This window comes from Leptinotarsa decemlineata, unplaced genomic scaffold (genome assembly GCF_025532065.1).
Source record: "Leptinotarsa decemlineata unplaced genomic scaffold, Ldec_3_MD MMD2_tig00026328_RagTag_RagTag, whole genome shotgun sequence".
NCBI lineage: Eukaryota > Metazoa > Arthropoda > Insecta > Coleoptera > Chrysomelidae > Leptinotarsa > Leptinotarsa decemlineata.
In genome coordinates this window covers 32,129,310-32,151,716 of record NW_027412688.1, presented here as the reverse complement: position 1 = coordinate 32,151,716, position 22,407 = coordinate 32,129,310, and the positions used below count along the sequence as shown (strand labels likewise).

The 22,407-nt window shown below is 32.9% G+C and overlaps 2 protein-coding genes across 3 annotated transcripts in view; one reads left to right on the top strand and one right to left on the bottom strand.

The window, feature by feature from the left end:
* The first annotated feature begins 598 nt into the window (after positions 1 to 598).
* Positions 599 to 6,507, top strand: Tom70 (Translocase of outer membrane 70). The gene is made up of 4 exons (XM_023158032.2): positions 599 to 1,365; positions 3,617 to 3,940; positions 5,689 to 6,157; positions 6,219 to 6,507. The coding sequence occupies exons 1-4, from the start codon at positions 687 to 689 to the stop codon at positions 6,382 to 6,384; spliced, it is 1,638 nt and encodes a 545-aa protein (XP_023013800.1). The 5' UTR covers positions 599 to 686; the 3' UTR covers positions 6,385 to 6,507.
* Positions 5,797 to 22,407, bottom strand: part of Ac13E (Adenylyl cyclase 13E) — a 36,912-nt gene continuing 20,301 nt past the window's right edge. Inside the window, exons 7-9 of one of the 2 annotated variants that reach the window (XM_023158023.2) lie at positions 20,803 to 21,764; positions 17,265 to 17,753; positions 5,797 to 13,309 (exon numbers count right to left, since the gene is read on the bottom strand). In XM_023158023.2, the coding sequence (XP_023013791.2) occupies positions 13,039 to 13,309; positions 17,265 to 17,753; positions 20,803 to 21,764 (1,722 nt within the window). In that variant the 3' untranslated portion in view covers positions 5,797 to 13,038. Of the gene's footprint in view, positions 13,310 to 17,264; positions 17,754 to 20,797; positions 21,765 to 22,407 lie in introns of those variants that run through there. The other variant, XM_074182090.1, reaches the window with a different exon arrangement.

The following is a 22,407-nucleotide window of genomic DNA, read 5'->3' as shown; positions in this document are numbered from 1 at the left end:
AGCATATCTTTAATTCATTAGAAAATTGTTTCACAAACTATAAATATAATTTACCATTCCAGCCAAATCAACTCGACAATATTTTCATAGTATTTTGAAATTGACACAATTCTTTCATGAACCGATTTGAATAAATCAAACACTGAAGCGAAGCTTAACAGTTTTTTCACAATACATTAGTGAAAACCACATCAAAATCGGTTAACCGTTTTCGAGATTATCTCTCACAAATGCACAGTCAAACAGACGGTAATCAGTTTTCCACATTTTTCATATGTATTGATTCACTTTCTTCAATTTTGATAACATTTATGTTTTCAATTTTTCATTCTTCGTACTTTTGATTGACAGATTCAAAGCTTTCATTTCATTGCTCAAAATTATTCTTCGAGTAGTTTCAATAAACATTTTGGCAAATTTCAATAGAGTTGAACAATCTAAACAAACGAAGTCCGAAACACTATACTTCGTATCGATGAAGGAAGTCCAAGTTATCCTTCTTAGTATGCTGTCCGGGACCACAGAATTTTGGAACCCTTCTAAGGTTAGAGTGACTGACATAGGAAAAAAATAGTCGGACATAACACATAACCTCACATTTAGTTTGATGTTTTCTTTGCCTTGAGTATCTTGCTTCTTGGAGGCGTGTGACAGGTTGACAGGATTAAAAATTTTTGAAAACAGAAATGCCATCAACATCTTTGAAATGGCAAATCGCTTTTGGTTTAGGAGCGGCGGGAGCTTTAGGATTAGCTTATTGGTACTTGAAAACCAACAAAACCCAAACGATACAAACCGTCGAATCAACTATAGATAAGGAAAAAGAAGAGACGCCTTTTCAAAAAGCTCAGAGGTTTAAAAGTGAAGGTAATAACATGTTTAAAAAAGGGAAATATGATGAGGCCATCAATCTATACAATCAGGCCATCGATACAATCCCAGAAGAATTCAAAACTGATTTGTCGACTTATTACCAAAATAGGGCGGCTGCCTATGAGCAGTTGAAGAAATGGAGCGCCGTGATTTCAGATTGTACCAAGGCTATTGAACTCAATAACCGCTATGAAAAAGCCCTTTATAGAAGAGCTAAGGCTGAAGAAATAATCAAAGATTGGGAAAATGCCCTTGACGATATAACATCAGTGTGTCTATTACAAAACTTTGGGAATCAAAATGCCCTCTTGATGGCTGATCGTGTACTGAAAGAACTGGGAAAAAAGAATGCTTCCGAGGCAATTAAAACTAGGAAACCTGTCATACCTTCAAAAAGTTTCATAAAAACTTACTTCTCTTCTTTCTCCCATGATCCTGTTTACAAAAAACTGTTGGAAACTACTGATCCTTTAGGTCTGGGTGATTTGAAGGGTAAATATGTATTTTACTGTATATGTGGTAGAACAGAAAAAGCAGGCAAAAATTTAATTTTTCGAAGAAAGGTCATTCTGCGTAAAAAAATTTGATTCCCAAAGAAATAAGATTCTAAATACAAAATGAAAAAGAAATTTTTTGCAGGGTGCTTGAAAAGTATAAAATTAAAAATTTTGCAACCCTAAAGTACCCTTATTTTAAAATTTATAGCTAATAGCTAAAGCAAACAAATTGTGACCTGAAATGAAAATGATTTAATAAATGGGTTAACAATAACTGAAATGTCAAGTAATTATCAACAACAAGATAAATGATGGAAAATGCAAATGAAATGAAAAAAAGAAATAACAAATGTACTTCATGACATTTTGATTGTTAGTATACACATTGTCTTCAGGCGATCCTTTCCTATTAGTTTCCAGTTCAGTGAAATGCAGACCAGTTTCCCACATGATTCGTGGTTTCCATAAGTTGCGTATCTCCACACTTGCCTGGCTAAATGTGTTATTTCAACATATATGTAGTTTTTTTAAACTTCCTTTCAAACCGGTCTTTCCTGCGGCTGATTTCTGCTTTGGACCACTTGATGTTATATCGAAATTAAGCTAAAACCATTAATAGGGAGGAATATCGGTTTGAGAGAAAGTTTAAAGAAGCTGCATACAAGTTGAACAACAATGCATTCAGCCAAACTGGTGTGTAAATACACAATTTATTGAAACATCTAATTAAGCGGCAAACGGTCTGTGTTGCACTGAATCAGAAACTTAGAAGAGGGAGGAGAGCGTTGAGAGAAATGAAAGGGCACAAATGACCTATTAATAGTCACAAATATCATGAATAGGCCAGTTATCACTCAAAGATGATTGTGGATACTAGCAATCAAAATGTTGTTTAGTAACTTGGTTCAAATCCTTTTCTTCATTTATTTAATTTTTAATTTGTTTGCATTTTTTCATCATTTATCTTGATTGTTACATTTTTATTTAATGTTTGTTTGTTTATATTTTGACTTTTCACTTATTGGTAACCTATTAGTTCATTATCAATTCAGGTCACAATAATTTGTTTGCGCGTCACAAATAAGCTTTCTTACATTTTTGGAATTTTTATATTCATCAGTTTTTCTTTTGGTCTACTCCTTTCTTTTTCAACTAACTCATTCGAATATTTTGGTTCGATAATTTGTAGAATTTTTAGTTATTTTAATTAATAGTGAAAACTATCGAGGAGAGATACATACGTATAAGGAAATAAATATTTCGAAATATTAATCTCTCCCAACTACCTACACAGTAGGGTGTGATAAACGTCTATTGAAAAACAACTACCTCCTCGGCTAATACCACGCTGGATATTGAATTATTTCCGACAGACATTTATGCAAAATTCCTCACAGAGGCTAGTGTCGCAGTTGTTTCTCATTCATTCAGCAGCATCTTTAATTTTTTTTAATATTTCATTCATTTTCATTTTATTTGTTCTTCCATAGTTTTTAAATCTGTTAACACCTTTGTAGACAACGGACGTCTGAACTTGTAACATTCACCAAGAAACACTGTCAATCACTTTCAAACAAACATAGAACAAAATTATGTAGCATAACAATAATAATATTTGAATAATATGTATAATTTTATTTTTTTGCATCTACATTTGCTTTGAAATATGAAATATTTGGTTCGTTTCTCATCTTGTATACCATCTACCATGTATCTATCCTGATGGAGGTATTATATGAATCTATTACCATAACATTCGATATTGAAAGTCTTGAATTACGCAGAAAACTTGCTGGAATAATTTTTCTGTATAAATTACTGCACAACAATGTGGATGCTATGGAGGTGTTATTTCTTATAAATTTCTGTGTGCCTCATTTTAGACCTAGTAGTACAAAAACTTTTTACAGTCGACTGGCCAGAACCAATTTGTACCTCAAGTCACCTATATTTAGCAATAACTTCAATTTAATTTCAAATTTATGTGATATCAATTTTTATTCCCTAGAATATAGTGTTGAAACTGCATCTAAATATTTCATGAATAATTTTTAATTTTCTGGTACAGTTTTTTTTATTTTATTTTATTATATTTTCATTACTCATTTTTTCAAATTGTAAATTTGTAGTTATAACCACCTATATTACTTTTTTAACAAACTTAATAATAGCTATTATTATTATTATTACTACCGTATAAATAAATATTTTTATTTATTTACGTTTCTTTGAAATACATATTTCAGGATTCCTCAAAGCCAAATTAGCATTTGCAACTGAAAAGTATGAAGAGGTTATACCAGCATGTACAGAGGAACTAAATTTAAGTGAATCTGAGTCAAGTTACAAACTAGAAGCACTCTCACTAAGGGCATCCTTTTATTTTCTGACGGGACAATTTAAGGAAGCTGAAGAGGATCTGACTGCCATCATCGAAACTGAAGATGCAGATCCTTTAATAGTCGTGAATTCACTAGTCAAAAGGTCATCAATCAAAATGCAGACTGATAGAATTCAAGATTGCCTCGCAGATTTTGATAAAGCAGCTGAACTGGGCCCAAATGTGTCAGGTACGGTTAGTTCAATTTATTCAATTCAATTCTGAACATACTTTGTCAGAAGACAAATTATTTTGGACCAAATGTTACGTAGTTTCGTCAACTACTTGTAGAATTGAACATACTTACACGTGATTGTGTAAAACTAACTAAAAACCAAAGCTAATGCTTGGGCGTTTTATCAGAAACTTTTTAATATCAAAAACTTCTACTTTGAACAAAACATATTTATTTAATTATTCACACCAAAAAGATAAGTTATTTGAGTCTAGCTGTAACAGTTCTGCGTCACTATCAACTAAAGTTTGAGATCAACTGCAAACGTTAGATAATAGCTGTGGTTGTATAATTGGACCTATATGCGATCCTTGAGGAACACCAGATGTAACAGAAATTTGTCATGATAGGAAACCAGCATATTTAATATGATTCCTAATCACTGAATAACTCTTTATGCTTTTTTGGTAAGGTTTTTGGCTTTCTACTACTCCATCTTGATACAAAAACTTTCTTTCCCATAAATTAATCACTACTAAAAATATAACCCCTTCAATTCAAACTCTTTATTCATTTTAACATGTTAGTGTTGATGCCTAATGCTAGGCTAGGAGCTTAGCCGTGAGAAAATCATGATACACCCTATCGAAGTTAATATAAATAAAGCCAACCTGGTGTTTTTTCTTTATATTCTTTCCATCTAACAGAGTGCTCCAAAACATATCATGCATAGTGCACGTGATCTCCTAGACAAGGCAGCTTGTACAGAGTCACATTAAGGAACAACTGAAGTTTTATTTTTTTTTTAATAATATACGGCTAGGTATAGGAAATTTTTTTAGGCGGAGAAATTGCTACACAGCCGTATCAGTACTTGACATTTTGAAAATTTTAAACTTCAAAATACCGTATATGTGCACACCACAGGCGTTGAAACGTAACTCACCACTCCGACTCTGTAGCGATATACCTGAATAAATTATGCCAGCCGATTGCAGTTGAATCTGATTGACCAGCATAAGGAGGCTTTTTATTTTACCCAAAAGATGCAAATGTGCGTGGTGATCATGATTTGTGTATTGGAGTGAGAAAACTTTGCTTCCAGAATTCAGATAAGGTTCCCATGGATAGAAAAAGATTAAAAATTGTTTGTAAGGGTTCTGCTAAAGTTAATCTTTAAAAAAAACTAGAAGTGAACCTTCTTTACATTTACATAAATTTCACTAATGAACATTTATCACAAACCAGAGATAATATATGTATGGAACTAAGATAATAGTGTATCGAATCATGTAGCATCAGATGATTTTTTGATTTTTTTTTGGAAATCTTAAGCTTTATTATCGTAAACAATTCAATGTATTCAAACTATTTTCAATTAGAAATACCCCAACTTGCAGCTAGCCTTAGAGTTTCAACCTACCATTTTTACTCATATTTGAATGTTTACTTACAACTTTACAGTAATTAATTCAAATGAAATCAAGAGATTTAAAAAAGTTGTGAAAGTGTTTTCATCGAATGAAAGCTTCTACTCTCCTGAATAATATGTGATTGTATTCATATAAATTTTATTATATACATAGTTATCTGTGGGATGTTTTTCATGCAATCTTAATTTATGATGAATCTTGTAATGCTAATATATAGAACTCTGTGGGATACCATAAAATAACTCAATGTAACCTTGTAACTAACTAAATGTAACTTTGGTTTCCAACAATGTCAAGTTTTTTCATGAGAGACATCAATAATTTTTTCAGATGTTTATCACCACAGAGGGCAGGTCAAGCTGTTGATGGAGAGAACGGATGAAGCCAGATCAGACTTTCAGAAAGCCGTAGAACTGAATCCAAATTTTGCTGTAGCTGTAGTACAAAAATGTTATACAGATTATCGATATGCCATGCAAACCCAAGATGTAGGCATCCTTATGCAGAGCATGAGAGACTTCCAGGCAGCCACTGAGAAATTTCCTGATAACCCAGAGACTTTCATCCTGTTTGCTCAAATCAAAACGGAAAAGCAGGAATTTCAGGAAGCGGAAGAATTATATCAGAAAGCTTTGTTAATCGATCCTCACAATGCTTCAATATATGTTCACAGGGGACTTCTGCTTCTGCAATGGAAGGGCGAAATTGAAAATTCAGTAGAGTTGATGAGACAAGGGATAAGAATCGATGAAAAGTCTGAATTCGCCTACGAAACCTTGGGTACTGTAGAAGTTCAGAGGTAGGAAGAATATTAAATTTTGTGTCACATACATCAAATAAAACATTTCGTACTTTTTTAGGGGTAACTTGGTATTAGCTATCGAACTCTTCAACAAAGCCATATCATTAGCCAGGTCAGAAATGGAAATGGTGCATTTGTTTTCTCTTCGAGATGCTGCCGCTTCTCAACTGAAAATTTCTTCAAAATTGGGTGTTGGTCCAGATCTTCTTAGAGGAGTCTCATAATAAGTTGTTTTTATTGTTTTGTTGGTTTTTCATGTGTTATGGAATGAAATTACAGTGAATTCAAAGAAATGGTTGAATGTAAATACAAATCATTCCAATATAGTAGTAAAAACTTTGAATTTATTACTTTTCTACTGAATTATTTTCCACAGCCTCTTTTGTGTTTTACGTAACTGAATGTGTTTTCTCATTTATGGAATAAATGAATATTTGACTGATATCACTCTATAGTTTAACGAATTGGTAAAAGTAATATCATGCCAAAATATTATAAAGAAAAATTTCTGAGAACCGTTCATCTAGTCTTATAATACTGTCTTGAGCTTTACTTTAAATTATTTAGCTATTACTATCTTATAATTATTGATTTTTCATGTGCAAACTCAATTTCATTTACATTAAAAAAAAATGTTGCTTTCAGAGGGCATATTGATAATGTTTCACTAGGAGAATGTTCAAACAGATTTTAAACAGAAATTGAGAACAAACTTGATACAAAATTCCTTAGGTTACACATTGATAGAAGATTGAATTTCGATAACCATATTGAGACCCTCAAAAGCAAACTAGCATGTGCAGTTCAATGAACTCTGATTGTCCTATGCAAAGATGGTTTATCATCACCCCCTTCCGGGGGTTTTGGTAACAACCACATGCAGGTCATTTCAATCTAATGAAAATGGGCAATAAGATACATGTGTTAATCAAAAAATCCAGATTCGAGTATAAATTTCTGGCAGTAGTAGTATTATTCATATTGGAAACTGCATCCCTGATAAGAAAATAAATTATTAGCTTTGTAGCTATGAAGCCATCCAAACAAATTATAGTATACAACAATCTACAACTGGAGACGAGGAAAATTAAAATCTTAACAATCTTTAAAAAAAGCATATTTCAAATCAGATTTAATTCCAATACTGAAGACAGCTTGTGTTAGTGTAATTACCCTAATCTGATGTAGCATCATTTACTATTTTCTAACTAATTTCGTATTTTGTTATCTGTCTCGTTTTAAATTATTTAGGTTGATTGATTAAACATACAATCGAAAATGACATCATATTAAAAATGAAACAATTACAAAAACACACATTTGATCTGACTCATCAATACTGTTCAATCAGTGGCCACAATTTTTTTTTGTCTATTTGTAAAGGATAAACGGTAATTTCCGGATTTTAGATGGTAAACGGAACAGGTGAATATTTGTTGGTCTTGTATGCAAGTTTTTTTGTGTCTGATAATTTAAAATACATTGTTCGAAAATGTGAGAAATAATCTATCCAAAAGCAGTAGGTGTTACAACCGTATTTCTATCATTATTATTGACAATTAGGAAAAAAGTAAGACAGTTTTTCATTTCATTTACTTTAATATCATTATTGTATTAATATACAATTATTTAGAAGGACGGTGCAGAATAAAAATTATATAATGTATAAACTAAATAACAAAAAAATGTACATATTTGGAAGGCACTTTAGAAAACGACAACCTATTACACTCCGTGAATCACAAGAGACAGCATACCATTCTGAATAAAAGAATTTGCTGACCAGTTCAAGTATATTTTGTTGAAAATTCAATTTGAGGATACAATAATCAGTAGTAGTAAACAAATAACTTTTTTTGAAAGAGTCAACCCTCCAGTGATTCACATAGGAATGAAAAACTTAACGGAATAAATAAATATGTTCAAATTTATAAATACAGTATATTTACAAAAGCTTTCTACATCACAATTACTAATGTCAAATATGCAAGCCGTGTTACAGAATAGAATTGTGACAATCCCTATATTTGAGATTAGATGACGAAATATTCTCATTCAACATAATAGTGAAATTAGTTGATAATTTATCAATTCACCTAAGATTCAGAATATAAGAAGAGAAATGTTACAAAACATTAATTTTCAACTCATTAAAAATTTCAGAAGCATTCTGGGGTTAAAATTGGAAAACTCTAAGGATATTTTCCTTCTCGAGTAATTTTCAAAAAATTATTTTTAATAAGATAGAAATTTAACTATTCACTACACAAAATGTGTCGAACAATATAACGATTACTTAGAAAAATATTCAATTTTTAGACAGATATATAAACAATATATAAAATGTTTTGTTTTCCTGAAAAAAAAGGAAACCTTTTTTGGGGTCACTCTCATGTTATGTGAAAACATCATCTTTTTTCAAGCACTCAGCAATCAACCTCAAGTAATTTCTGCTGCCTCTAAGTCAACGTTGGATTTTTGACATTAGCTTTAGTAAAATATTAACACAACGTTAGGAACAAGCATCATTTCTCGATCTCAGAGCTGAAAGTTAACTGATGTATATATGTGTATGGTGGTATTCATTGTCTAAAATTACGAAAAAACTATAAAATATAACATCATATAGAAGTCAGTTCCAAGATACAGAAATACATTTAAACAATTATTCCATGCTGGACAGTCGAACTGTCACATAAGGTACAAGGTTACTTTAAAGCTAGTGTAATATCAGTGTTTACTTTGCTGCGTTTTTATAGAAGTATACCCATACAATTTCACATAGAGCAGATTTTTCACATAAAAATTTATAACAATGCATCTCGAAAGAAGGAAAACTCAACCAAAAAATAATGTTACGATACTTCTTCATCAGTGCTTATGAATAAATAAACGAACAATATTTGATATACTTTAGTTGATTATTGAACTTGTAGAACTTAATATTTATATTATTATTTGCCACTAAAGTATTGTTTCGAGTCAAATTTTCTATGGATTTGTACACAACCCCAAATATTTTATTTTATATCTATTCGATTCATGAGCAAATCTAGAGAAATATCAGCACAATTAGCTTTTGATTAATAAGTTTTGAGTACGATATTTTCAATAATATCAAAAATATAACATTTTCTTTTTCATTTCAGTAAAAAAATCCATAGAAAATCTGACAAAGATGCTAGTCATATCAATATACTTAAAATTAGTTTACTACAAATTAACTTCCATTTTGGTTATTTGGTTCGTTAAAACAAAAAGAACAACCACTGAATATAATTCCAGGTAGTTGAAATGAAGAAAAAATAGCAACACCAAAAGGAACCAGAGAAAAAATACTAAGTTTTAGATTCAGGATTTAAACACACTTTGACAACATATCAATTACTTATATTCAAGTTGAGAATCAAATTAAAAAAAAACGTAATCATTCACAAATCTAAATGGTGTAAATGAACGAATCCAGACGAATATAGGACATTGAACAGTAATAAAAGTAATCCATTGGTCAAAGTGTCTTTAAAATATTAAATATATCACAGATTGTTCAGATTACTTAAAATATTTCTGCAGTGAAACTTAACAACAATGAGATCACCATTTCAATCGGCTTTCACTATATTTATTGTGAATGGTTTTCAATATTCAAAAAGTATGAAAGGAGTGGATCCAAAAGGATATTATTGGGTGTAATAAAATTTTTGAAGTCTTAAATGCACGAAAAATCACAAAATAATCTCATTAATTGCTGTTGCACTTCTTGTTCGGAATCAGTCATTGTACAAAATATTTTAGTCTATTGGTTCAAATTCTTTGGGATCCTGAAAGGCCAGTTCTATAAAAATTTTGTATATAGTTCCTGTATAGTATATAAAATGGATTTTGTTCTAATATACAATATGTAATGTACAAAAGTTGGTGAGGGGTACACAATTATTTGCTACACACTGCTGAGTAATGGACTAAATGAAATTTCGGAATCAGACTGAACCATACTAAAATATACCATTATAAATTCTTGGTTGTATCAGTTGAGCGTTATTAGAAACTCAAATATCAAAGTTGCCCGTAGGTAATGGTCCCAAAAGTTGGCTAGGCAAATTTGCTGAATCTCTTTTTCAGGACAGTTGAAACAAGCTGAAATATTAAATAACGAGAAGGCAGCAAATTCAAGGCAATATTCAGTACTAATATATCAGTTGAGCTATCTTCAACACTATTTAGTGCATTTCAGAATTTGACAAATTATTCACAACGCAATGAAGAAAGAATCATTTCCGATCCATAGAACGGTGAAATTCAAAATAAAAGAATTTTTGATGTAGTTTCTATTTCACTTCAATTACTGAAAGTTTATAGTTGTATTATAACGGAGGCCATGTAGCAGAGGCAAAGAGTGAAGTGCAAAGCTTGGCCTCCACGACAGGTTGGCTTTTTCAACTTTCACAAAAATGAATAAATATAAAATCTATAGTTCTATATATCTAAAATTGATAGTCAAAATGTTTTGATACGAGTTACTGGCTAATTATACTCTGTCCATCTAAAAAATGGAGTGATCCAAAACATTATCATGCATAGTGCACGTGATCTCCCAGACAAGGCTACTTGTACAGAGTCGCACTAAAGAACGACCGATTTTTTTAATAATATGTGGCTGGGTATAGAATTTTTTTTAGGTGGAGTGTAGGGACACAAATTAACAGTTCATTCAGCCGTTTCAGTACCTGACATTTTGAAAATTTCAAACTTTAAGATACCGTTAATGTACACCCGACACTTAAACAATGAATTTCGCCAGCCGATTGCGGTTAAATCTGATTATCCAGCGTAAGGAGGATTGTTTATTTTACCCAATAGATGCAAATGTGCGTGGTGGCATGCTTTGATCACGCATCTATCTTTTTTGGGTTACTTTGTTGGACGGAAATAGTTTAGTTAGACCCAACAAGAGTTTTGCAGCAGATGGTTTATAGTCTACGAGCTTTTATAAAAAAACGAAGGTTGATGATATTGAGATATTTGAAAAAACATCTTTGTTTTTAAAATAAATACATTTTTTTTACACTGATATATCAATTCATCCTTAAAACATAATTTTGTTTTTGATTAGTCGTGTGAGTTTGAAAAAATGATTTTATGTTATAATTCTGGTTTTCTTCAGCTTGCTAGATAATTTGTTTAATAAATTGATTTTTGGGTACTGTTTTGGCCTTTGATAAGACATGTGATCTAGATTCAATGGTCCAGACTTATATAACTGACTTACCTACCAATATTGTGATAATTTATAAAAGCGGAAATGCTTTATGACGAAAAATATCACTGTTTATCTTTATTATCATTAACCATCAAATTCCAAAACGCACTTCCAATATCACAGTATATATACTAAAAGTGTTTTATAACATCATTCATAGAATTAGGAAATGCTGATTTTTGCCTAAAGGCGAGTGACAGTAAACAGTTTTGATAAGCAAATTCCAAATGAATTTAAATATTCTTATTTTCTGATTCACCCAGCAAATTTTAAGGAAGTAACTCTATGATTTACAGAATGACAATCAGCTATATAATTTCAGAAAGGCATAAAACGCAGAACTAGACTTCTAGGTACAATATTCTTCTGCTAAATAAAAAAATGCTAAAGTGCAAACATTAAAATTTAAATGCATAATAAGTAATCTCAGTTTCGAATAGCATAAAGGTCCGAAAGTTGTCTCACCCATTCCTTTATCATACATAGCAACATTTATAATTATTCCTCTCCACGATTTGAGAATTTTCATTTCGTCCATTACTTCTGATATATCGCCTTTAACAAATAACGTTTTTATATATTGTCATATTCATCATTACACAACTAAAGCAGCGTGTTTTGACAGAAAATGTTATATATTAAACATTTTTCAAGCGATTTTTTTTGCGAGGAACACAACTCACTGGGAAAGATACTAGTAAATAAATGAATGTCAGAAATTTTGTAGGCTGTTCTCGTTGAAAACGAAATTCTAGTTTTTGTCGATTATTCAAAGAACAACCACTGATATTCCAGATCTGAAAAAAAGATTATTCTAGTTCTACGAAAAAGGAAACTTTTGTCCAATTTAACCTTCATTGTAGGTCTTACCCTTTCCGAGATAGCAATAGTGGGATAAGCTCAAAAAGTGGCCTTTATAAACCAATTGGAAAAAGTGCAGATTAAATTTTAAATTTCCTTAATTTGGTGTGGAAGGTACCCATCCCGAGCAAGATACTATTCATAACTTGTAGTTCGAAGATTGAATCTCAATATTCAATACATTATTTCTCTTCTTTTCAGATAGTATTCGTCTCACCCAGAGATCTTACTATTATTATCATAATAATAGTGCTTTTTTAATTTTCTAAACACATAGTTTTCCCAAGTATAAAAGACCATTTTAAGACCATGTAATTCGATGTTTGTATGAAAGTAGTTGTTTAGAGAGAACTTTTTTCCAGTTTATGTCTGAAAGTTACTTTTTTATATATCTATATATCTTTGTAGTTTATTTTGGAATTATTTGCTTTCTTCCTTCTTTCGGAAGATTCCCACATTTTTTTGTATAAAGATGGAGAAGTAGAAAAACGCATTACCAAAGCATGTGATAATAATCCAAACTGAACGATATCGGATATGGGTTATGTTTTTTAATTGAAGAGTTAACTCTGACTCTATCTTGCATCATATGGGTAATAAAATGCAACACTGCCATTGATTTAACCGATCAGAACAGCCTCCATAATTTCTCGACAGATTCGCTTCTATCACGAACTACTCATAGATAAATCAACGCTCAAACGTAGACCTCTACAGCCAGGTGAAAGGTACTCCATCGTCTCACTAGACATCACATTCACGAGTCAGGAACCGAGAGGAACGTCGAAGTTTTTTTCTTTTTGACGAAATAAACGTTCATATTATCCTTGCCTTTGACATAAACCGATCCTCTCGGTTCGAACTCGTATTTCTCTTGTAAAATCTCGAGACAGTTCTCGCCTACCTGTATCCTACCGTTTTTTCCGGTGCTGTCCATCCGAGAAGCGATGTTCACGGCGTCCCCCCAAATGTCATAGTAGAGCTTGGTGTTTCCTATGACGGCAGCCGTAACATCCCCGAAGTTGTACCTGCGGGAAGAGGACACGTGTAATGTTAAAAATTATGTAATAAATTGTTTCATGAACATGTAACCTAGACGACAGCAAATACATAACGGTTTGGGTATAATCTTTGATGCGAACCTTTCATTCACCACCTAGATCAACACCATCAATAAAGCTCTTAAATTTCTTGGTTTTGTCTTCCGAAATCGTAAGGATCTAACAGTGGATGCCACCAGAATTGTTTATCTAGCCTATATAAGATCTTATGATGCACTGTTTGGAACCTTTGGTGTAGTAATGAATATTACTGGAGGAAGATTTAATCTTCCTCTTGAAGATGATCACTTGGTGATCGAAACACGTGTCGAGGTGTTAAAAATAACGATTTGGTGTTGGGAATGAATTCCAGTTATATTATTTATATAAGGTCTGTTTTGGAGTATGCGTCACCAGTCTGGTCTCCTCATCACACTGTACATATAAATAATACTTAAGCAGTGCAAAATAGATTCCTCAGATCTGTTGCCTTTAAATCTGGCCTCATAGTTTGAAAATATGATTATTTTGATACACTTGATATTGCCAATCGTCACACCTTTTCTTTTCGCAGAACAAATATCGATTTCATTACCTTATTTAAAATTATGTCAGGTGACATTAATTGTAATGTTCTATTACTAGAAGTTTAATTCCAAGTACCTGTTTGTTCAACCAGGAACAATACTTTTTTTACTGTTCTTAATCACCATACGTGTTAGAAAATAGCTTAGCAGACCATTTTGGCGACAATAGATCATCCGTATGCACGGTTTCTGGAATTGAATCGAATACTTTTTTCTTTATGCCCGTTAACGAATGTGAAATTGACGCAGTAATTAACAATCTAAAAAATAAAAAAAGTACAGGAATTGATAATATATCAGTGAGAATTTTAAAAGAAATTAAGTTACACATTTCAAAACATTTAGCTTATTTATTGAATCTATCAGTCACAAGTTGCGAATTCCCTTCAATTCTAAAAACAGCCATGATCATACCAGTTCATAAGAAGAACGATACATCGGATTTTACAAACTATCGCCCCGTGGCCCTGCTAAGCATTTTTTCAAAATTTTTTGAAAAGGTTGTGAATGAGAGAATATTGAGATTTTTATCAAGGTTTAAGATCCCGTCCGATTCTCAACATGGTTTTTGCAAAGGCAAGTCCACTCAATCAGCTACTTGGAGATTCTTAGAAATCATATACGCTTCTTTAGATAGGGGTAAGCATGTTGCAGGAGTATTCTTCGATCTGTCACGTGCGTTCGATTGTTTAAATTTTAAATTCATCGAGAGCAAATTGTATAATCTAGGATTTAGAGGGGACTTCCTAGAATGGATCATTGACTTTCTTACAGATTGTAGGATGTTCGTCAAGATTAAAGATATGAAATCAGACTATCACGATATATGTTCTGGAGTTCCTCAAGGCTCTGTGTTAGGTCCGCTGATCTTTCTATTGTTTGTAAATGATCTGCCTACTTATTTTACCAGTAATGAACATGCTCTCACTCTTTTCGCAGATGACACGTCTTTAGCTGTATCAGCAGAGAGTCAGGAGGAATTAAAATCAAAAACAGAGGAATTAATATCACTGTTCTTAAATTGGTGTGAAAGGAACAATCTGATTGTAAACTTGACCAAAACAAAATATATGTATTTTAATTTAAAAAACGATCTGAAAAAGCAATCGTTTGCCTTACTAATCAATGGAATGGCACTGACATGCACAAGATGTACAAAATTCCTTGGCGTTCATGTAGACAACTGTTTGAAGTGGTCTCACCATATCACAGTTGTATGTAAAAAAATCAATCAAGGGTATTATGCAATCTCAAGAATTAAGAATTGTATGCCTTTACGCCCCATTTTAGATGTATATTACAGTCTGGTCTACAGTCATCTAAGTTATAATGTGATCCTATGGGGAAACAGTGTTGACAAAGATAGGGTTTTCATTGCTCAAAAAAAAGTTGTTAGGAAATTACTAGGCATCCCTTGGAGGGAATCATGCAAGATATTTTTCATTAGTCATCAAATTTTAACCTTTCCCTGCATCTATATCTTTAAAATACTTTTATATGTTCGCGAATGTATAACAGACTGTACTAAGAACTCATTCTATCATGGATACCCAACTTGATATGCAGAGGAGTTGAGTATTCCTAAACATAAAACTATAAAATTCGAACATTCTCCCAAATATATGGGAATAAAATTATTCAATCGGTTACCAGACCATTTCAAACAGATGAACACTGTAGCATTTAAAAAAGCAGTTAAACCATTGCTTCTTTCTAAGGCCTACTATAGTATTGGCGAATTTCTCTCGGACCATCTCGACTGAATGGGTTCATGTGGCTTTGGCATGACATATTCAATTTTGTTAACTACAATTGTTTTGATTTTTGTAATTCTGAATTATTTGTATAAATTTTTATTGTATTATTTTTATCTACTGATCTACAATTTTATCTTTTGATGTGATTTTTATGTGCTTAATACTGACCTATCCTATACGTTTGTCAACGTCTTTGAGGATGAATAAATATTATTATTATTATGGATACTTCTCACCCATGTTTATGCGAGAAGCCAACCGTCTTAATTGTGACATTACAGGAATTTCACTGGATACTTTTAACAAACAGTGTAGCAACAGAATTCGATAGATAACCAACAAGGATGATAATTTCAAGTTTATATAATTTAAATTTTATATATTTATATCTATCTTAAAGCTAAGATGAGCCTTTTAATACACTTGAACAAACCATTTTCTGCGGCAAAGAGGTTCATCAACCAACTGTTATAACACCTGATCTTTTCCTGGTTTCTACCTTTTGTTCACTTCCTCACACCTCCTGGTGTGAGGAAGTGAACAAAAGGCTGTTTGGAATATGACCTTTGTCGCTGTTCATATATCTCATTCCATATTTCTTGATGTAAAGCCTGTTGTGATGTATCACGATTTCAAGCATTTCTGACTTATTCTGTGGCCATTCTCTAAGGGATGTTAAGTGACACTAGGCTTCTCTGCTCTATGAAACCGAAAATGTGAAACATGTTTCTTTTGTGGTTTTTTAATTCTCCATTTTTATCAAAAAAAAATTGAGAAACTTCTGAAGGAAAGAATTATGGAATTGATTCAGATATTTTTCATAGGAACGCTACACAATATAATATATGAAAGAGGTTTATAGATCATCTGTCAAAATAAATACAATAAAATATAGAGTTTTACTAATAGGACATATATGCACATAGACATACTGAATTACATGAGAGAAATATAGTTGTAATGAATAAAAAGTTCACCTATCTTGAGAAAGCATGCTTTATCCTGTCATAATAGTTACTTATACTGTATACGACTACTTTCAGTTCAATTCTGAATTTAGTCAACGGCAAGTTTTGTATATTGTCATATAACTGTTTGAAATAGCATAGAGTCAAATGTCTGTCAGGTCACATGATGTCAAAAAAGAGTGCTTTCCCTGATCAAGACCTTTGACAATGTCTGACACTAGTTTGTAAGCTACTGGGGTATTAGACCTATATAGTGGAGTAGAACCGCTTTTCAAAGTGTCAATGGAAACGATTTTTCAAAATTATCTCAATTGATTTCAATTATGCTAATTTGGCAGTAATTATCCGCTGGGGACCTGAAACTTATTGTTGAAAATTTAAAAAACATCGGAAATAATACTTTTAAGAAAATATCGTTAATTAATGATGTTAGTGAGATTTCGATTAGGTCAGCCACCGATTTCATTATCTGACTATGTATATTGAGAGAACTACTGTCTTTTAAGAGATCTCTTGCATCAACTACTTCTTAAGGACAGGCAGGCTCCAGAAAAATCCGCATAGGCAAGAATAGTTCTTAACCAGACCAGACAATTTGTAAAATCTATAATTATTTATAATCACTACATACCCCACTCGCAACTCTAAGTCAAAGCCTAGGAGGTCTCTGTTAAACGCGTGCACCACCTTCTGCATCTCTAGAGCGAAATCCATCAGCGCGTACAGGTGTTCGTTAGGGTCCTTCTGCTGCTGTCTCTTGCGCGAGTTTAGACCGCTGGCCGCCATGAAAGTCGAACCGATCGTTTTTATTTTCTCGACGGTGTGGAATTCGTCTCGGTCGAGAAGCTCGTCAAAGTCGCCGATGAGCTCGTTCAGAACCCGCAGGTATTCCCTGCCGCCTTCGTAGCTCTCATCGTACATCTCGTTGAAGTTGACGATGCTCGCGAATATTATCGCAACGTTCTTGAAGTTCTCCGAGTATTTCGCGTCTTTCTTCAACAGTTCGGCTACGTGCTTCGGGACGATGTTGTAGATGAGGTAGTCCGCCTGGTTCTTGAGGCTCTGTACTTTGTTTTTGTCTCTATTGGCGACGAAATTCGCGTGGAAGCTCAGACGATATCTAGAAATGTAGTACCATTATGCTAAAACTTAAATATTTGGTTATCTAATTTTATGATGACAAAGAATTCAGAACTAGGCAACAAACTCTGTTTCAATCCGATGCTATTAGCTCTGTGGATGGGTTGGTCAGAAAAGATTTACATGGTACGGTCAAGTATAGAATATTGTACTTGTGTTTGGTCACCAATACATGAAGCTCATATCAAAGGTATAGAAAGGGTTCAAAATGAGTTCTTAAGATATATTGCTTTAACAATGAAAATATTTCACAACAATTACTTTTTGAAACTAATCTTCAAAGCCTTAGCACTTGTAGGGTTAATGTCGATATTATATTTCTTCAGAAAATAATAATAATGATACTAATGATGATGATTGTAGTTCATTGAATAAAATTACAATTTTGCTCAATTGGCCATCAAACGAAGTCCTACCACCTGTGTTACAATATAGCTTTAAATTACATATAAACTTCTTTTACAATATTTCACAAAAATGCATATATGAATATGAGATAAAAAACATGAATTCATTGATGATGTGTTAGTTTTTCGTTACTTTTGTATTTATAATAATATACCGTATAACATATGGTGATATATTGATATATGGTGTACCGCAGGGATCTTGTTTAGAACCCTTACTTTTCAACCTATTTGTAAATGACTTGAATGATGTTATTCTCTATTCTGAATTTCTTCTATTTGCTGATGATCTGAAGATGTACAAAGTTATTCGTGACTCATCTGATACTGGATTATTATAGTGCAATTTATCTAACTTTGTACGCTGGCGTGATATAAACTTATTGCAATTGAATATAGACAAATGCCATAAATCTACTTTTTTTCGTAACAAAAATCCCATAAATATTCCATATGAAATCAAGCAATCAGAACTGGAAACAACAAATACAATCAAAGATTTAGGAATCACCCTTGACAAGAAAGAGTCATTCAAACCCCATATTGCTAATGTTACTTCTAGAGCACTAAAAATGTTAGGTTTTACTCTTGAATCTTTAGAGGAATTATCTCTCTCTTTCTTAAAAATCATATATTGCTCAATTGTTTGATCAATAATCGAATACAACTCCACAATTTGATGCCCTTCATATAATGTGGATATTGACTTGGTTGAAAGAGTTCAAAACTAGTTTTTAAGCTACTCTGCGTACAAACTGGGATATCATATTGGTGAATATAACTATGAAACTATATTGGACATTCTCAACTTGAATACTCGGCTCATATAAGCTAATTCACAAAATAATCAAAGATAGCATTAATTATCAGAAACTTGTTGAACCTATGAATGTGACTCCAAAGAGAACAAGAAATACATAAATTTTCAATGTACCCTTTCATCATACTGACTATAGCCAGAATGAGTCTATAGGTAAAAGTTTGAGACTTGCTAACACTTACAATATGGATTTAAAACTTTTCAATTTTCTTTGGAGTCGTTTAAAATGACTGAAAAGATTGTAGTTGATAAGCTTGAAGGCCGTGGCCAGGTATTGGAGTTGGAAAATGGAATATAAAATAAAATGTATCTAGAGGATGATTAATAATATGTTTAGAGTATGATTGACCCAACATAGGGTGAATTGTTAGTGAAATTCAAGGTTAGGTTATTCGAAACAATAGCTACAACATTTTGTTTTCATTACTATGTCGACTTATTTAGGATGCAGAAATTGATGATGCATGTGTGAAGATCTATTAATTGTACTGCAAATTTACTTGAGATATACAATTATCTGACTACACTGAATTGCTACAGTCAATTCTAATAAAATGTTCAATTGAAATCTGAAGAGATGGTTTTCAAAATGACTAAACAATTGATACATCACTTCGGGCTGGGAATTGTTTTTCTTTAAAACCTTGGAAACTCAAATTTAATTTCTGGGGTTCATTACATATTGTATTTTGTATTACTGACGTAATAGCTTCTGTGTGTTTACATTTCATACTCATTGTTTAGTTCTTCTCATATTTTTTAAGTAACTTGATTATTTTTTCAATCTATGAGTTACATGTCACTGTCACTGAGGCAGACCGGGCTTAAGGGAAGGTATTTCACGTTCGCCGATGACACAGTACTTTTGTATAGTGGATATGATTTACATTTAATAGAGAACACAGTTAATGAAGATATCTCTAAATACTCAAATTGGCTTGCACATAATAAATTTAAAGTGAACTCTGCAAAAACCGTTTACATGCTATTTAAACAAAAAAATTGAATGAATGTTGCAAAAACCAAGTATTTGGGACTCATAATAGATAAGTTAAACTGGTCAAAACACATAGAACATATTAATGATAAAATTGTACCAATGTTACGAGCTCTATATAGGTGTTCCAGTTACTTGAGTTTCAGTAATAGATACTTGGTTTACAATGCATATATATTGGCGAATCTTAGGTATCTGTTAATCATATGGAGTAATTGTAGCGTTACTAAGTTCAAAAAAATTGAAACGCTACAAAATAAATCAATAAAAAATTTATTTCAAATTCCATTTCGAACCCACACAAATAATTTATTCTCACAGACTGAACTACAGCCAATTAAATATCTACTTAAACTTGAAAAAGAATGAAAAGCAACAACGATCTACTAGTCAACAACCATTTTTATGAGTATAATACAAGGGGTAGAAATGACTTATACCTGAGCATGGTAAGAACGAACAAAGAATTATACATTCCTTTTACACAGGCTATAAACTCTTCAATGAATTACCTGTCTGTATACGTGAGTTGCCGGGCTATAGTTCATTCATCAATAGTTTAAAAGAACATCTGAGCCTCGAGGCACATGTCTGATACGTTGCTACTATGAGCTTTGTAGTGGTTTACTAGTTTTTGTGTTTTACTTGTCATGTTGAATGTTTGTGAGTCCCGAGACCGGAATTTTTGCTGATTAGGGAGAATAACAACATATTTTATATATATAGTGTCTTAACTATGTTGAACTGAATGCTGTTGTTATATTTTTAATAAAAAAAAAACATGCATGTATAAAACTTACACTACCTGGTCTCAAAATCTCTAGTCAACACCCAAATCAGTATAACAAGAATGAGCAGGTTCAGAACCATCTCCGCCTTATGAAAATTGCACGACATGTTGTAAGTTCTTGGCACATCCGTCACATTGAAAAAATCGGCTACCACGGATTCGTTTCTCATCGGTTCCCCCATAATAATTTCTTCATTATTGCATGGAATCCTAACGAAAATGATCACCATGGCAAAGCTGCTCACGCTCGCAAGTATGTTTTTCATCCAGCAGTTCAGCTGAGTAAAGTTGCAGAAGTGCATGAGTCCGACAAACAGCAGATAACTATACAGGTTTACGTGGCTGGCAGAGCGGTCTTTCGCGTTGGAGAAATTCGCTACGGCCGAAATCAGAGGCAAGATGACGAGTACGGCTCCGAAGATGTTCCAGCGGTAGAATCTGATGAAGCACCAGAACACCCTGTCGAACCACCTCACGATCGGCTTCAGGCACAGCGCCAGCCCGAGCAACTGTGAAGCAGACAACACGAAGAATGTTACCAACCAGATGTCCGTGAAACCGTATACCAAAGCGGCGGCGATCGAAACGAACAGGAACACTTGTACAGACACGATCACGTCCAGGTAAGTATTGAAGTTCGAGTGTGCGAGCGTCGATATCGCCCGTTCATCTCTCTTGCCTATGTGATGGACGTTCTCGCGGTACTTCTTCTCCATGTCAGGATCTTTGAAGAACAGAGTCACTCTGGAGAGCGGAGGTTTCATGAAGTATGAAGAGCGGGATTTGGAATTGTCTTGAACACATTTGATCAACTGTCTGTCTGATTGTTTGCGCAAATTTTGTATGCTTGTACCAAACTTATCAAAAAATGGTCCGCAGTTTCTTGGCACTTGTGGGATGTTGATTGAGCACTGACTTGATGTATAATATCCGGAGACACGGTGTTGCAGCATTTCTGAGTTCAGGGGGTTGTCAATCTGAAATAATTAAAAACACCACATTGGATAGATATATGTGAGGTTATATTCATTATTATTTCTCAGTATCTTTGTAAACAAACTCGTCTCAGTGAAATATGTATATAAGTAACTATATAACATACTCTCTTGGTTGAAATCCTATACGAGTAGTTGTTGTAAACTATCATTTTCAACAATCTCATTACCAAGAAATATGATGACACTACCTCACAGCCCAAAAATTATCCTCCCAAAAAAATATACCCCATTCAATTCAAACAAGATTCCTATGACCGAGATTTATTCAAATAAGCGAATGATTTTCATTTTGTACTGTCATCAATGACATGAGTAGATTAAACTCAGTCGTTACATGAAGTCATCATTTTATGAATGACTGAGTGCTTCATCTCATAATGTTATCCAGATTTGGTGCTGAAGAGGCAACAAGGCAAGTATTTTATGCCGAAACATCGGATGACCACCAATGAGGATGACATATAAATTTTACCCATTTCATTTACTATATTGTGTAGTAATTCTGTGAAAGATATCTGATTCAATTCCATAACGACATGGACTGCCGATGATATTCCCCCTATCACTACACTAGAACCCAAACAAAACGCAACACCAGACCACTGTGAACGAATGTATTTGG